The sequence below is a fragment of the Gorilla gorilla genome, chromosome 13 (genome assembly GCF_029281585.2).
Source record: "Gorilla gorilla gorilla isolate KB3781 chromosome 13, NHGRI_mGorGor1-v2.1_pri, whole genome shotgun sequence".
NCBI classification, from domain to species: Eukaryota; Metazoa; Chordata; class Mammalia; order Primates; family Hominidae; genus Gorilla; species Gorilla gorilla.
In genome coordinates, this window is record NC_073237.2 from 74492974 (window position 1) to 74510405 (window position 17432).

At 46.2% G+C, this 17432-nt stretch overlaps 1 protein-coding gene across 1 annotated transcript in view; it reads left to right on the plus strand.

The window, feature by feature from the left end:
* Positions 1 to 260: 260 nt before the first annotated feature.
* Positions 261 to 17432, plus strand: part of PSAT1 (phosphoserine aminotransferase 1) — a 33552-nt gene continuing 16380 nt past the window's right edge. Inside the window, exons 1-6 of the mRNA XM_019033894.4 lie at positions 261 to 976; positions 4309 to 4369; positions 5666 to 5735; positions 8453 to 8658; positions 10031 to 10203; positions 12132 to 12301. Coding sequence (XP_018889439.1) covers positions 782 to 976; positions 4309 to 4369; positions 5666 to 5735; positions 8453 to 8658; positions 10031 to 10203; positions 12132 to 12301 — 875 coding nt within the window. The 5' untranslated portion in view covers positions 261 to 781. The remainder of the gene's footprint in view (positions 977 to 4308; positions 4370 to 5665; positions 5736 to 8452; positions 8659 to 10030; positions 10204 to 12131; positions 12302 to 17432) is intronic.

The following is a 17432-nucleotide window of genomic DNA, read 5'->3' on the forward strand; positions in this document are numbered from 1 at the left end:
ATCGCGTTCTTGTTAATATCTCCTCACGTTTCTAAACTCACAGCTTGTCAGCGCGGGCGCAACCTGAGAGCTGTCGCAGGTTTCCAGCTCACTCGTTTCACAAAGGAGGAAATGGAGAATCAGCGACTTTAAAGGACTTGCCTGGCGGGTATCCACGCTTCCCAGGCTATCGCTCCTCCCTGCGTCCTTGGCCACCTCCGTTCTTTAATCCTGCAGGAACTCGGGACCCACGTGCAAATACAAAGAACCGTATCCACCCACCCCCGGCCCTTCTTCATCCTGCGCTTCCAGCCTTGGGGGGTCCCCTCTCTCCACTGGGGTATCTGACGCCCGTGGGGGAGCTTAGAAAAGTTTGGTAGATTAGTGACTGCTGGTTCTGGAACAAATACATTACAGCCCAAACTGGGGGCTGGTGGTGGAGAGGTGGGTGGATGGGGGCTACACATCTGCTCGGCAACTGCCCTTTCGGCCAAGAGACAGGAGCTGAGGTCCTCTGGGGTTGGAGGACTGGAACCGGCCAGATTGAGGGCTCAAGGGGCGAAGGCAGGTTGGCAAGGGCAGCCTCTTCCCGCCGCCCACAATCCTCGGGCGGGCGCGCAGCCGAGCCGGCTCGGCTGGCTGGCGCAATCTCGCGCGCTCCTTGCATTGATCAAAAATGGGGGTTGAAACAGTAAACGCGAGGAGGAGCAACTGATCCGACTCGGCTCAGAAGCGCGACCAATGGGGATGCGAGCTCCTTCGCGCGAACCAATTAGCGCAGGGCCTGCGACAGCACGGGCCAATGGGGCGCCGACTCGGCGCTGGAGCAAGGCGGGGGTTCGGAGCCGGCTGCAGACTCTCACCGCAGCGGCCAGGAACGCCAGCCGTTCACGCGTTCGGTCCTCCTTGGCTGACTCACCGCCCTCGCCGCCGCACCATGGACGCCCCCAGGCAGGTGGTCAACTTTGGGCCTGGTCCCGCCAAGCTGCCGCACTCAGTAAGTCCCCGCGAGCGGGCGCCGGGAGTGAGGTTCAGGTGGGAGCACGCACGCGGGTGGGTTTGCATCCCTGCGTGTGGCACTCGGATTCCCGCTCCCTGCCTTGAATCCCCTAGGCGCTTTGCATCAGCGTGCACAGCGGGATCAGCAGCTCCGGCAAGCGGGCTTCGGGAAGAATGCAGTTGGTGAGGAAGCTCGGCGAGGCGTGCCCGTGCAGCTGCCCCTGGCCCTGACTGCTGGTGCGAGGCAGTGCACGACTCAGCTGGCCGGGGCCTGCTGTCCCGCCGGTGCCACGCACCTGCAGACGCCCGGACTGTGCCATCTCCTGGGCCGGTCCGGGGGCTGGGTCGGGGCGAAAAAGAAAAAGCTCTGATCTCTGCGTTCGCCTCGCGCAGCTGTGCGGCGAGCCCGGGCAGTGTGGAGCGGATGCATGAATGGACATAGTGTGAATGAGTGATGAACGGGAATGAACCGATGACAGGTTTTGCATATTGCAGTGGATCGCGTTAGCTGAAAGGGATTGCAAACTTAAAGGTCCGCGTGTGGGTGCCCCCCTACGCCTTACACCAGTGTTTGCTTTAGCCAGCACTTAGGAACACTGCTTTTCAGAAATGGAAATTTGAAAACCTTCAGTCCAACTTTCCCCTCCTTGTCCCCCATAGAACCTACCCTTTCCTAAAGCCTTTCTCCCCACCCCCCTCCTTTTTTTAACCTGCTTGTCCCCTAAAGGCGTTCGAGTATTCTAACTCCGGTAGACTTTGGGCTGCTTAACCCAATTCCCTGTTCATTTCGTTCTGGAGTAAACCGAGTGATTGAATTCTCTCCCGGGCCACAAACAGATCTTGCTGGTGGAACTCACTCTCTGCCTTCCCAGGCCCCAGCCCGGCTCCTCCCCTCCCCCGCCAAACCCACCGTCCCCAGCCCCACCCGTAGTGAAGAAGGCAAAGTCTCCGATGTGCCTTGAGCCCATTGTCAGGCGGCTGCCGCCGCTGTTAGATTTTTATTTTTCTAACTAGGATAGAGCTGATAATAAGTTGGAGCAGCATGAGGCATAGCCAAGTATTTTACAATTATCAATTGTTGAGCAGAGTAGAAATCTCCCTGGGACAGAGCCTCCTCTGTGTTGTGGTAAGAACAGAGAATCCAATTTTAAAGGGGAAAGGACTTCTTACTTTTCTAGGGGCAGCGCTCACAGTAGCTGAGAGGACAGGGCTTATTTTTTCTCAGTGCTTACAGTTCATTTTAGGCGAGATTCCCTGCTCCAGCTGTGGAGATGTTTCCTGTAGCCTCCTCCTCCACCCCCAATGTTTTGGAGTGTTCCCAACGTTTGTTCCCTATGTAATTCGTTATTAATTTATTAACATAATTGTAATGGCAATTGTCATCAGTAATACAATTATTTATTATTAATTTTTCTGGGAGGATTTTTGCCCTTGGACTGCATGTAACCTGGGGGGCAGGAGGGTGAGGGGGCAGGCAGATGTTGCTTTTTATGTGTTTCCTTGATTTAGTTGAATTGTAAATATTAGAGAAGCTTTCAAACTTCTTTTGACTGTAACCTACAGTGAAAAACATGTTTACCAAATGACAAAGTATACACATTCAATTGTAACAAAAATAAATGCCTTATGAAATAATGTGTAGCCTAATTACCTGTGACATACACTATTTTGTATTCTATCCTGCTCTAGTCTGTTCTGTTTCATTAAAAAAATTAGTCGTGAGCTGGGTGTGGTGGCGCACGCCTGTAATCCAAGCAACTCAGGAGGCTAAGGTGGGAGGATCTCTTGAGCCCAGGAGTTTGAGGCTGTAGTGAACTGTGATTGTCCCACTGCATTCCAGGCTGGGTGACAGAGCAAGACCCTGTCTCTTAACAAAAAAAAAAAAAAAAAAAAAAAAAATTGGTTATGATCCACAAAAGCAATGCATTCTTCAACTGGAAAAAAAAAAAAACCTACTGGATTAGGGAGGTGTGATTTTTCAGTAGGAGTCTTTAAAACTCTTTGTAATTATTTTGGTTATAAACTTTTATAGAACTGTTTTCAATGAATGCTGTCTATAAGAAAGATACAGTCTCAGGAGCAAGTTCAAAGATTATTCACAGATGAATGTTTCTCTTTGCTAAAAGAAAAGATTCACTCTATTTTATTTGATCAGCTGGTGCTAACAAGCATCCAACATTTCAGAAAACAATAACACATTCTTAGACCCAGTCGTCAAGGCAGCCTTTTTTTTTAATCTAATTCTTTTTTTTTTTTTTTTTGAGAGAAGTCTCGCTCTGTCACCAGGCTGGAGTGCAATGGCTTGGTCTCGGCTCACTGAAACCTCTGCCTCCCGGGTTCCAGCGATTCTTCTGCCTCCGCCTCCTGAGTAGCTGGGATTACAGGCACCCACCACCAAGCCCAGCTAATTTTTGTATTTTTAGTAGAGACGGGGTTTCACCATGTTGGCCAAGATGGTCTCAATCTCTTGACCTCATGATCTGCCCGCCTTGGCCTCCCAAAGTGCTGGGATTACAGGCGTGAGCCACCACGCCCGGCCTTGTCTAATTCTTTATTGTTAAAATACTGTTTTTTGAGACAAGTTGCAATCCAGTTTAGGTTATAGCTGTGTTTTAATGATGCCCTCCTTAGCAAGCATCTTAAAAAAAAAAGTGCCTCCTATCTGTAGACCTTCTCTGGCTGGTTGCTTTTGCACTTATTTTGTGTTCATTTTTAAAGCTTTTCTTTTTCTCTTTATTTTTTATTAAGGGAATCCTCACATACACAAAGATAAAAGTAGTGTAATGAAGCTCCAAGGACCCATCTCTGAGACTCAACAATTATCAACATTGTGCCAGTCTTGTTGCAGCACCCTGGGACAAATCTTATTCACAGCAGGCTCTTCCTTCTTCCTGCCCACCCCACGCTTCCCAGTCTAGCACCTTAGACCAAAAGAGATCGGAAAATTGAGTTACCTGTATAATCTGGGCATAATTTTTTTATCGTTGTCCCTTTAACCCAGAACTTTATGCATTCTTTACTTTAGCTTTAGGAGAGTGGTGAATGAGATTTGCGAAGGGGACATTTTCTAGGGAATCGGTAAATTCGGGCCTTTGGAAAAAGTGTATCAACATCAGTCACATTGCCTAATTTCATGCTTACCTTGTGTGTAAGTTGCATAATCGCTGGCTTTGTGGACATGGGAAGGAAGAAGACTGGCTGTGGGTGGGGATGGATGCCTGGGGACCTCACTGTAGACCCTTCCTTGTCCCCTTGTCAGGTTTGTATGTGCAGAGGGAAAGCAGTGCAGAACATATTTAAATAACCCTATTTTCCTTTATTTTTTTCTAGGTGTTGTTAGAGATACAAAAGGAATTATTAGACTACAAAGGAGTTGGCATTAGTGTTCTTGGTAAGATTTACTTTTGAATTCTGTGAATGTCCGTGTTTCAAAGGAAGTTTTTTTTTTTTTTTTTTTTTTTTTTTTAGAGGCAGGGTCCTGCTCTGTCACCCAGGCTGGAGTACAGTGGCGTGATCATAGTTCACTGCAGCCTCCAACTCCTGGGCTCAAGTGACCCTCCTGCCTCAGCATCCTGAGTAGCTAGGACTATAGGTACACATCACCACACCTGGCTAATTTTTTTTAAATGTTTAAAACATTTTTTAAAGATCCCATGAGATGGGATCTCACTTTGTTGCCCAGGCTGATCTGAAACTCGTGGCCTGAAGCCATCCTCCCACATTGGCCTCCCAAAGTTTTGGGATTACAGGCTTGAGCCACTGAGCCCTGGCCCAAAGGGAACTAATTTAAATGCATCAAATATAGAATTACAGGGCCTATAGGGTCTTCCTATAGGCCTTTATAGATACATTTTTAAACTTTAATAGCTTGGGTTGCATGTCTGATAGAAACCATTTTGAAAATAGCATAAATGCTGGTGAGAGGTTCTGACATCTCAGCTTACCCTGTCATAATTGGTTTTTGCTAATCATAGGATTTAGGATCAGAAGATACTGTATATTTGCATAACAGTGCCTCCAAACATTTATAATATTGCTTTACATTCAATTTACAGTTTTTATTGTACTTAAATACAACCTCATTAAAGTTTAAAAGTACATAAGCCTTTTATGAAGACCTCGCAGATTGATAATCTTATTAAGTTTCCCCTATATTTTTTGGGAGGAGGACCTCTGCATTCTAAAACTTATTTTCTTTTATTTTTGGTGGTTCTGAAGACTGCATGGTATTAAGAGACCATAGGGTTAACTATATTGCTTATTTCTGTTAAATTTTGTTCCTGTTGGTTTGGGACATATACTTAGATTTCTGTGAAGTGAGATCACAGCATGGAATTTTGTGCTCTAGACCTAAAGGGCAACTGTTGCACATGGATTCCTGTTTGTGAGAAAGAGATGGTAAGAAGAATCACAGAGAGCATCATGGAGTGATGAATTAATAAATAGCTTGCTCAATGAATGTACCACTTGAAAAATCCTTCTGCCATGACTATAAAGCTAAAATGTTTGCAATTTGAAAATCAGTTTGGATGGTCCCCTAAACTAAGTGAGCCTTGGCCCACAATTTGAATGCAGAATAACTGAAATTTCCCTGTATTGTTGTTTACTTGCAAATTTCGTAGGTATTTCTGTTCATTTGGTTTTGAGCTGGAATTTTTGTTATTGTTGTTTATCTTTCCTTTCACAGAAATGAGTCACAGGTCATCAGATTTTGCCAAGATTATTAACAATACAGAGAATCTTGTGCGGGAATTGCTGTAAGTTTAAAAAAGACCAAATCATGTTACTTTTGTTAGATACTTCCTAAACCTGGATGTCTTCCAGTATTTTCTACACTCTATTGTTTGTTCAGAATATTTCATAATTTAAAATAATCCTTGTAAGATTCTCTCCAATTCACTATTCGTACCTAATGCTTTTTATTTGTTCCCCATCCCGTGTTTATACGTTTTTGTTTTTATTTTATGTGATATTTCCAAAGATTTGAAATCGTGTCTAGGAAAGATTTTTCAGCACTGTGGCAGTTAAACTGGCATGAAAGAGATGTAAATGACAAAGAAATGGTCATCTTTGTCAGCATAATTGACTATAAACTAGTTCAGGTGTTCTCGAAGTTTGAGTCTCATACGATCTGTCAGAGTCACCTGGTTAGGGGGAATATTAAAACATTCAAGTGGGGCCCGGCAAGGTGGCTCATGCCTGTAATCCCAGCACTTTGGGAGGCCGAGGCGGGTGGATCGTGAGATCAGGAGATCAAGACCATGCTGGCTACCACGGTGAAACCCCATCTACTAAAAATACAAAAAAAGAAAAAATTAGCTGGGCATGGTGGCGCATACCTGTATTCCCAGCTATTCGGTCCCAGCTATTCGGGAGGCTGAGGCAGGAGAATCGCTTGAACCAGGGAGGCAGAGTTTGCAGTGAGCTGAGACCGTGCCACTGCACTCCAGCTTAGGTGACAAAGCGAGACTCCGTCTCAAAAAAAAAAAAAAAAAAAAAATCAAGTGGCGGGCACCACTTAGTCCTGCTGAATCAGAATCTCTGGAGAGATGTTATTTTTAACAGGCTCTTTGGGTAATTGTAAGAGTTCTGAACTGTAGGAACTGCTGCTTAGACGAAATCTCCTGGGTTATCTGTACTGCCTTTCCTATCCAGAGAATCCCTTATTCTTAAATAGATTGCTATTTAAAGGAGAGATTTTTATATATTATATAAACATGTTCACATAAACCTACGAATATAGCAAGTTTGAAAGCATACCATTTTTTTTTCCTGCTCACAGAAATAATGCACATTTATGGTAGGAAAAACACTGTAGCTCACAACTAAACTGAAATTAACTTTAACCCCACTAATCAGGGATAATCACTAATATGTTAGGACCCATTTTTGCATTATTACATTAACAAAATTGGAATTATACTGATTATTTCAAGTTTTCTTTTTCAAATTGCTTGATAAAATGATTCAGATGGGGCAGGCTTGGTGATATTTCTGTGAGGAGCCGTAGACGTGAATTGCAATGTGAATGTTCAGAGCTGGTAGCCATCTGCTTGGCTTCTCTCGTCCATTGGCCTGCTGAGTATCATGTCACATTCATAGGAAAATCCTGTCCTTCATGGAGTGGGTATTTGGAACATTAGCCTGGGAGAGATGGCATTTGACCACATGGCTATGAACTTCCTCTGACTGGGGTCCCAGTTCAATTTAAGGGCCTATCTTTTCTTCTCCTAACCTGGTTCCTACCTTGTATACCTGTACCTAGACCTCGGCCTGGTTTCTTTCCATCTAATTCTTGGCCTTGTTAACTGCCCTGCATCTGAATAATGTGAACCTGGAACTCTGTCTTGGGTTATCAGTCTTCCCAGCTGCTAAGAACCTCATGGCCAGAGTCTCCTAAGACCTGCTGGTTGCTTGCTATCCTACTAAGCACTGAATATAGGCCATGCATCTTTCAGGACAAGATATTTACACTCCTGCCACCCCATTCCCCAAGACCCTGCCACATTGCCCTGCCCTTTATTAATTTACCTCTATATCTTTGCTGGAGCTCTGTTCCCTGGCCATCTGGCTTCCGTACACCTATTCCCAGGCTCTGACCTTACTCAAAGGCTTGGGTCCAGTTTCCATGGCCTTGTCCTTTTGGAGCTGGGCTTATTTCTACTGCCTGTAGCCATTCTCATCATTATCTTACTTTTTCATCCTGGAGTCAAAGAATTTTGCTTTTTATTTTGATGTATAATAGATACATGATTTCATGGGTAGGCCTAAAACATTATCGAAACTCCCTGCCCAACATCCACCTGGTTCATAGCATGGTGCATAACACAGGATTATTGGTTGCAAGTTATAGGACCCCCAACTCACTGGCTTAAGTAAAAAAGAAATGTATTATCTCACCTAACAGATAAATGCAGGAGAATTTAGGTGCTTCTAAATGACTGCAGGAAGGTGATTTTCCCCCATCTTCTGGCTCTGCTTTCTTATGTGTTCTCTTCACTGGGTGGCCACCACTGGCTGCAGGATTAGCTCCTACAAGTTTCTTCTTTCCCTCAATAGAAACAGCTTTCCTTACCTAGAAGTTTGAGTAAAGGTCTCAGTACCAAATTCCATTGGCCAGCCTGGGGCAGGTGCTCATCCCCTTGAGCCAGGGTTGACCACAGTTGAACCATGTCGACTGAGAGTGGCAGAGGGGTAATTTCCTAAAGGAACATCAGGCTGTTGTCACTAGGAAGAGGAGGAAGAGCTTCAGGTCAAACAGTAACCCTAGGCTTTCAACACAGTCTCCAGTAAATAGTTGTCCAAGGATTGCATAAATAAATGAGTGAATTAGGGAAGACAAAGTAGTATCGGAACATTACCATATTTCTTGTAGTAAATCCACCCAAGGTAAAGCACTTGGTAGAGCATCACTTGTTCTCAATCTTTGACCACATGAGTTTATGTATTTACTGTTACCTGTGCTTCTGCCCAGAGCTGTTCCAGACAACTATAAGGTGATTTTTCTGCAAGGAGGTGGGTGCGGCCAGTTCAGTGCTGTCCCCTTAAACCTCATTGGCTTGAAAGCAGGAAGGTGTGCGGACTATGTGGTGACAGGAGCTTGGTCAGCTAAGGCCGCAGAAGAAGCCAAGAAGTTTGGGACTATAAATATCGTTCACCCTAAACTTGGGAGTTATACAAGTAAGTTCTGGGAGCTGAGCTGGGTGGTGACATGCTGAATGGTGGGTTACCCCGACCCAGGGCAATCTGTAGTTTTCAATTATTTTCTCCCCTTGACAGTTGTTAGTTCATTACCATTTAGATTGGGTGGCTGTACTAGCTAAGACTAGAGCCTATGCATATTCTTACTTTATTTTATTTTCTGTTTTTTTCTAGACAGAGTTTTGCTCTGTCACCCAGGCTGGAGTGCAGTGGCGCAATCTCAGCTCACTGCAACCTCCGCCTCCCAGGTTCAGGCGATTCTCCTGCCTCAGCCTCCCGAGTAGCTGGGATTACAGGTGCTGGCCACCACGCCTGGCTGATTTTTGTATTTTTAGTAGAGACAGAGTTTAACCATGTTGGCCAGGCTGCTTTTGAACTCCTGACCTCAGGTGATCCGCCTGCCTCGGCCTCCCAGAGTGCTGGGATTACAGGCGTGAGCCACTGTGCCTGGCCTATGCATACTCTTCTTGCAGAAGCTAGTCAGTAGTTAGCAGTAGTTTTTCAGCTAATTAGCTGAAAAAGTCCAGGGGCTGGTTTGGCTTTAGATATGGCTTGATCAGAGGCCCCAACAATGTCTCCAGGACCTGGCGGCTCCACAGGCAGAAAAAGCTGTCCCTTTCTTGAAAGGTGGCTGCAGCTGCTCCTGACCTTATATTCTCCCAAGCTTCAGTGCCTTTATGGAACATTCCCAGTAAGGGTCTCATGTCCTGTGCCCCATTCTGAATCAGTCCCTGTGGCCATGCCTGAGTTGCATTCTACCTCTGGGCTGTGGGTTTCATTGGCTCCCCTGGAACTATGTGGGCTGAGAGTGGGTGAGGGCTGGGGTTCCAAGAAGAAGCTACCAGTCCATCAATGGATGTAGGATAGATGGATACTGGGTGACAAGTAAAAACTGAGATATCTCCCATGCCTTTTGAAAAAATTTACTTTATTTTATTTTGTTGAGACAGAGTCTTTCTATGTTGCCCAGGTTGGAGTACAGTGGCTCTTCACAGGCAGGATCATAGCACACTGTAGCCTCTAGCTCCTGGGCCCAGGTGATCCTCCCACATTAGCCTCCTAAATATCTGGGACTATGGGCACATACCACCATACCCACCTTCCCATGCCATTTTGAAGATGATTTGTTCCCAGTAAAAGTCGAAAGGTTGGATTGCTCATCCTCTCAGGATGTTGGTAACGATGGTAACAAAGGATGAGGCTGGGAGGGTGCTTTCACTCGTGCAATGCTTTGGAGTCAGTTAGTCTTTCCCTGCTAGGGGAGGCCTGTCAGTCTCCTGGTTGACTCCCATCTATGTAAGGAAAGAGGAGAGTGAAAAGTGCAAAGTCTCAAACTTGTCTTCTGTGATAGAAATTCCAGATCCAAGCACCTGGAACCTCAACCCAGATGCCTCCTACGTGTATTATTGCGCAAATGAGACGGTGCATGGTGTGGAGTTTGACTTTATACCCGATGTCAAGGGAGCAGTACTGGTTTGTGACATGTCCTCAAACTTCCTGTCCAAGCCAGTGGATGTTTCCAAGGTAGAGTATAAAAGGCAGGGTGGGGGGAACCCACTGACTCGTTTTCTGCAGGGACATTTTAATATATACAAGAGCGGGAAGAACCATGGGTGTTTGAGGCCTGCAGAACCCCTGAGCCAGTGCAGCTGCCAGTGAGCAGGCTGCCAGGTGCGAATTCCCAGCTGTTGCAGTGCCTGAGTCCTGCTGTTACTAGCCTCGTGGTGATGTTTGCCTCACAGGGTCCCACTCGAGTCCTTGGGGAACTACCTGCTTTTGAGAGTGGTTCTTAGAAACGTGTTTGGTCAACAGACGGGGAGAGACTTGTCTTCAAGAGCAGATGCAGATTATCCCAAGCCCAGGGGACCTATGTGAGGGAGCTTCCCCTTGCCTGGTACCCACCTCCAAAAGCATCAACAGGATACCGTTTTATGAGTGGCTTGCCAAGGCAGGGCAGTGGGACCGGCGCTGTAGGTACATGCCCCAGGGGGCGATGCGGGTAAAGAATCTAAGAACAACAGTTGAACTGACTGAGTGGTATTCTGCCTTTTTAATTGGGATAAAATATAACAAATTTTACCATTTAATATAAAATATACCATTTTAACCATTTTTAAGTATACTGGTCAGTGGCATTGAGAGCATTCACATTGTTGTGCAGGCATCACCACCATCCATCTCCAGAACTTTTACATCTTCCCAAATGAAATCTGTACATTAAACACTAATTTCCTCTCTCCCCACCGTCCAGCCCCTGGCAGCCTCCATTCTAGTTTCTGTCTCTGTGAATTTGACTACTCTAGGTATCTCCTAGAAGTGAATCATGTACTATTTGTCCTTTTGTGTCTGGCTTATTGCACTTAGCAGAATGTCTTCAAGGTTCTATTGCACTTAGCAGAATGTCTTCAAGGTTCGTCCATGTTGTACTGTGTGTCAGAACTTCCTTTCTTTTTAAAGGCTGAATAATAATTGTTTAGATATACTGTATTTGGTTTATGGTCTGCTTTTTATTATCGCCAGGCACTGGCAATTTTAAATAACTATAAATTACTTTCCCCCACCCCCAACTTCCTGCCAACGCTCAATTTTCCTAAGGGTTTCATGGAGAGAGGCATGGGAGAGGGTTCTGTATCTTGTACAACAGAATTACCTAAAGTACCTTTAAGCCTCTGTTTTCTATAATTTCTTCTCCCTCAGGCAGCTTGTCCCATCCCTTCTCTTTGTCATAGCAGTCCCTTTCTCAGCACCTTCTGACTGTTCTTTTATACAGATATAAATAGATTAAAAAATCTGTTTTGGCCAGGCGCAGTGGCTCAGGCCTGTAATCCCAGCACTTTGGGAGGCCGAGGAGGGCGGATCATGATATCAGGAGTTCAAGACCAGCCTGGCCAACATGGTGAAACCCCGTCTTTACTAAAAATACAAAAATTCGCTGGGCATGGTGGCACATGGTGTAATCCCAGCTACTCGGCAGGCTGAGGCAGGAAAATTGCTTGAACCCGGGAGGCAGAGGTTGCAGTGAGCCGAGATTGCACCACTGCACTCCAGCCTGGGTGCCAGAGCAAGACTCTGTCTCAAAAGAAAAAAAAAAATGTTTCTTCTCTTGGTAACCAGGGAGAGTTAGAGGCCCTACTTTAAAGACTCCTTTCTACTTTGGGGGTAGAAAGGAGGTGTGCAGAGCAAATGTGAATATGTGCCAGGACTTTGCAGTGATGGGCTTGGGTTAGCCCCATCCAGGTGAGGACCAGGCTGATGGATCATCCTCAGGCTTTGGAACTCTGAGTATGGGTTTGCTGTCCACGTGGAGATTGCTTTAGAGCATGAACTGCTCCCTACACAGGATAGAGTCGTTTCCTTAAAAAAATTGTGCTTCGGGAAGAGTTGGGAAGTTTGCATACATGTATGAAAAATGGCCAAATCCTTCTTAAGCAGCATGTCTTTCTCTTTTTAAGTTTGGTGTGATTTTTGCTGGTGCCCAGAAGAATGTTGGCTCTGCTGGGGTCACTGTGGTGATTGTCCGTGATGACCTGCTGGGGTTTGCCCTCCGAGAGTGCCCCTCGGTCCTGGAATACAAGGTGCAGGCTGGAAACAGCTCCTTGTACAACACACCTCCATGTTTCAGGTAACTCTGGGAGTCAGTCTTGTGGACCCAGGGAGGGGTCTCACTATTTTTCATCAAAGCGGAGGTTACATTTTAAAATAAAACATGTAAGGCTAGGCGCGGTGGCTCACGCCTGTAATCTTAGCAATTTGGGAGGCTGAGGTGGATGGACCACTTGAGGTCAGGAGCTAGAGACCAGCCTGACCAACATGGTGAAACCCTGTCTTTACCAAAAATACAAAATTATCCAGGCGTGGTGGCACATGCCTATAATCCCAGCTACTAAGGAGGCTGAGGCAGGAGAATCTCTTGAACCGGGGAGGCGGAGATTGCAGTGAGCTGAGATGGCACCATTGCACTCCAGCCTGGGTGACAGAGGGAGACTCCATCTCAAAATAAATAAATAAGCAAACAAACAAACAAATAATAAGTAAAATAAAGTAAAGCATGTTTCCAGGAGCTGGTGATCAAATGCCCCAGATATCCTATCAGATTCTTTGCCCAGCTCACCTCTCCCTCTGCACCCTCTCTTTACCATTTGGTCAGCTTTTCCTCTTGTTCTTTTCTGGGGATGTTGTTTTTTGTTTGGTCTTGGTAATCCAGGATCCGGTGGTTCACCATTAACCCAAAAGCTCTCTATACATGAGGTGCTGTGGCCTGCATCTCAAACAGCCAGTGCAGCTTTGGAGAAGAACTTTCAAAGGCTGGGCCTCCCCTGCCTTCATTTCTTTCTCTGTTGGGCCTGCGGGAAGCTGGCTGCCTGATAGAACATACTGGCTTAAATACCTTTCTGGGTTTTGTTGTTGTTGTTTTTTGAGACGGAGTCTCACTCTGTTGCCAGCCTGGAGTGCAGTGGCACGATCTCGGCTCACTGCAACCTCCACCTCCCAGGTTCAAGCGATTCTCCTGCCTCAGCCTCCTGAGTAGCTGGGATTACAGGCGCGTGCCACCACACCCAGCTAATTTTTGTATTTTTAGTAGAGATGGAGTTTCACCATGTTGGTCAGGCTGCTCTTGAACTCCTGACCTCAGGTTATCTGCCGGCTTTGGCCTCCTAAAGCGTTGGGATTACAGGCATGAGCCACCACAACCGGCCAACATCTTTCTGTATTTTAGCCTAATCTGAAGGCGTCCTTTTAGCCTGGCTCTCATTCGCTGAGTGGGGGCTGCATTGCAGCACTTCAGGAAGAGCAAGGTTGCCCTGCCTCAGGATCCTATAACTCCCAAACTTGGGTATTTTGAGAAAATCTTCATGACTCTTAAGATTTACAATTGCCTACAAGAGTCTAGTATTTACTAGCTGTGTGACCTTAGGCAAGTCACTTAACATGTCTGTGTGGTAGGTTCTAGAAGTAATAATAGTACCCCTTTCATTGGGTTGCTGTGAAGATTAACATACATATAAATAAATATGTGTATATATATAAAAATTTTAAATTTTGCACTGAGTACCTGGCGCTTGGTGATTGATAAATATTAGCTGCTATATTATTATTGTTATTGTGAGTTCTCAGAGCCTCAGCAGGAGCAGACACAAGGGAAGAGCTGGAGTTTGTAGATTTCTTTCCAGGGCCACTATGATGCAGAACGGTAATGCTTTATGTGTATGACCGTTTAATCCTCCCAACCACCCTAGTAGGTAGCCAGTGTTATGATCATGATTCCCATTTTGCAAGTGAGGAAGCCGAGGTCATATTTTAGGAAGTGGCCTGGCTGGGGTGTGAACCCAGGCCATCTGACTCTAGATCCTGGGTATGTACATTCTGCCATTAGTGCTCTCTCTTCACCAGCAAAAGGATGAGTGTGGATTTGCACGTGTTTGCAGGATTCTGCCTTAGGAGAATAGTTCACTGTTGGAGTCCAGCTCTTCTCTCAACAGGATTTTCTTGTCTTGGTGGAAGTTCTCTTAAAGGAGCATAGGAAAGAGGGGGCTCAGGCTGGTGCAGTTAGTGGTTCCATCTGGGCCAGGATTTTGTCAGAGCTTCCCCTCCTCCAGGTGCTGCTTAGGGAAAATGTCTTCTACATAATTTACTATGGAAAGGAAAGAATTTTTTTTTTTTTTTGACAGAATCTCACTCTGTTGCCCAGGCTGGAGTGCAATGGCGTGATCTCAGCTCGCTGCAACCTCCGCCTCCCAGGTTCAAGCAATTCTGTCTCAGCCTCCCGAGTAGCTGGGACTACAGGCACCTGCCACCATGCCTGGCTACTTTTCGTATTTTTAGTAGAGACGGGGTTCCACCATGTTGGCCAGGCTGCTCTCAAACTCCTGACCTCAGGTGATCCACGTGCCTCGGCCTCCCAGAGTGTTGGGATTACAGGCATGAGCCACCGCTGGAATTTTTTTCAATGTTAGAATTCTGGTGAAAATTCTGCTGGGTTTCTGCTTGGTCACACGATGCAGAGCAGCAGCTCCTCACATTGTGTCTCCCACTTTCCTCAGGGAGTGTTTTGGGATGCACTCTCCTGGTCACCTCTAAACCCTACTGTCTTTTACCTTGGTTGAAATGTTTCTAAAATGCATGGTAGGGATGGGAGTGGGGCTGAGTCTTACCTCCCACTCGCCTGTCTTACCTCTGGGGAAGCACCAGTGGTCACTGGCCAACTGGGACACAAGAACTGGGCAGGCTGAGCGGTGAGGGTGCAGCTGGGGACCTCAAGTGCTGGCCTCCTGGAGAAGGGGCCGAGATGCCAGGCTGCACATGGCAGGTAGAGGTACAGGAGGCTGTCCTTACCTGTTTGGAGATGGGGCCAGGGCCTGCCTTGCAGCTAGAGGAGGCTTTCAGAGGAGCCCAAGACCATCACCCATTTCAGAAGTGAGAAGGTGGGAGGGGGCAGGGAAAGAGTGCTGTTCCTGAACTGTCCCACAGCCTGTAGGCCAGCAAGTTGCGATCAGGGTACAGCTTGGGGCAGGGCAGACAGTCACTCTCTGGTACCTTCTTCAAGAGTTACCTTGAAGAGCATTTTTTAAAAAAGGAATGAACACGGCCGGGCGCGGTGGCTCACGCCTGTAATACCAGCACTTTGGGAGGCCGAGGCGAGTGGATCACAAGGTCAGGAAATCGAGACCAGCCGGACCAACATGGTGAAACCCTGTCTCTACTAAAAATACAAGAATTAGCCGGGCATGGTGGCGGGTGCCTGTAGTCCCAGCTACTCAGGAGGCTGAAGCAGGAGAATCCCTTGAACCTGGGAGGCAGAAGTTGCAGTGAGCCGAGATCACGCCAGTACACTCCAGCCTGGGTGACAGAGTGAGACTGTCTCAAAACAAAAACAAAAACAAAAACAAAAAACCATGCAAGGTTAGAAAATCATTGCTCACCCAATGAGAACAAGCTGCAAATGGAGACATCAAGATGTGTGCAAAATCCCCTCCCCAGTCCGTGATGTGAGGCTGATGGGGTACCTGGAGCCCTTCAGAACTTTGTATCACATAGTAGAGTTCTTGAAAAGGCCTCACTTTTGAAAAGATGCCTTTTTTTTTTTTTTTTTTTTTTTTCCCCACAGAGTCTAATGACCATAGGCCCTGGGAACTTTGATTTAATTGTGCTGGATAAAACTGCCTTCAAATCGTTGCTCCGTAGCCCTGAGTGATGAACTAGAGTGGAATAAAGAACACACTGCTGTTCTCTTTAACCCTTCAGTAGAACACACTAATCCCAATTAGTGCATAGAGAAAAAGATCCCTAAACTTCCCTTCTGACTGCACAAAATATTTTTTACTTACCATGACTAACTGAATGCACAAGCATACGTTTGTTTTAGCTGCAGTATGAGGTGAAGTAACTAATAAAAATACAAAACAAATAGACCATTAATCTTAGGCCACCTGTTAAAAGAATGAGAACAGGCCAGGCGCAGTGGCTCACGTCTGTAATCCCAGCACTTTGGGAGGTCGAGGCGGGTGGATCACCTGAGGTCGGGAGTTCGAGACCACCCTGACCAACATGGACAAACCCCGTCTCTACTAAAAATACAAAAATTAGCCAGGCATGGTGGCACATGCCTGTAATCCAAGCTACTCGGGAGGCTGAAGCAGGAGAATCGCTTGAATCCAGGGGGTAGAAGTTGCAGTGAGCCAAGATTGTGCCATTGCACTCCAGCCTGGGCAATAAGAGCAAAACTCCATCTCAAAAATAATAATAATAATAAATAAAAGAATGGGAGCATGCAAATTAAGTCTGTGGGCCTGTTTGGAAGGCTTCACTGGTCCCAGACTACCTTCTCCCAGTGGGATGGGGATGCCTGGAATCCTGGAATTCACAGAGGGGTGTGTAGTGGAGCCAGTTTTGGGAGCTTTCCTCTGGGAAAAGTGCTCAACTCAGTGGCTATATTCACCGATTCCTGAGAAAACTGTACCATAACATCAACTTCAGAACCTCATCTGCAGAGCTGGAGTCTTAGAACAGCCAGGGAGAGTTTTCTAGGGGACTTTCTGGTGTCCTTTTCTAAGCCCTGGTGCACAGGGACTATTTTGTATTGCTTTAAAAAATTTATAACAGTGATATACTCTTAGGCTGGGTGTGGTGGCTCACGCCTGTAATCCCAGCACTTCAGGAGGCCAAGGCGGGCAGATCACCTGAGGTTAGGAGTTCGAGACCAGCCTGGCCAACATGGTGAAACCCTGTCTCTACTAAAAATACAAAAATTAGCCGGGCGTAGTGGCGTGCACCTGTAATCCCAGCTACTCTGGAAGCTGAGGCGGGAGATCACTTGAACCTGGGAGGCGGAAGTTGCAGTGAGCTGAGATCGTGCCGCTGCACTCCAGCCGGGGTGACAGCAAAACTCTGCCTCAAAAAACAAACAAACAAAGAAACAAACAAACAAACAAACAGTAACATACTCTTAGCAAAGACTTGCAAGTGGGCAGAGTCACCAGGGTAGCCACTGTTCACTACTTGCTTTGTATCCTAACAGACCCTTATCTGGGCATATGCAAATATACAGAGTCATATATTTAATCATGCAAATGGAACTTGAACTTCACCATACAAATTGTTCTGTGAATTCTATTTTCCCACTCCACAATATACCATGGGCATTCGGCTATGTCAGCTCAAATGCCTATTTTTTATTTTTTACTTTAAAATTTTATTTTTGTTAGAGACAGGGTCTTGCTCTGTTGTCCAGGCTGGAGTGCAGCAGTGTGATGATA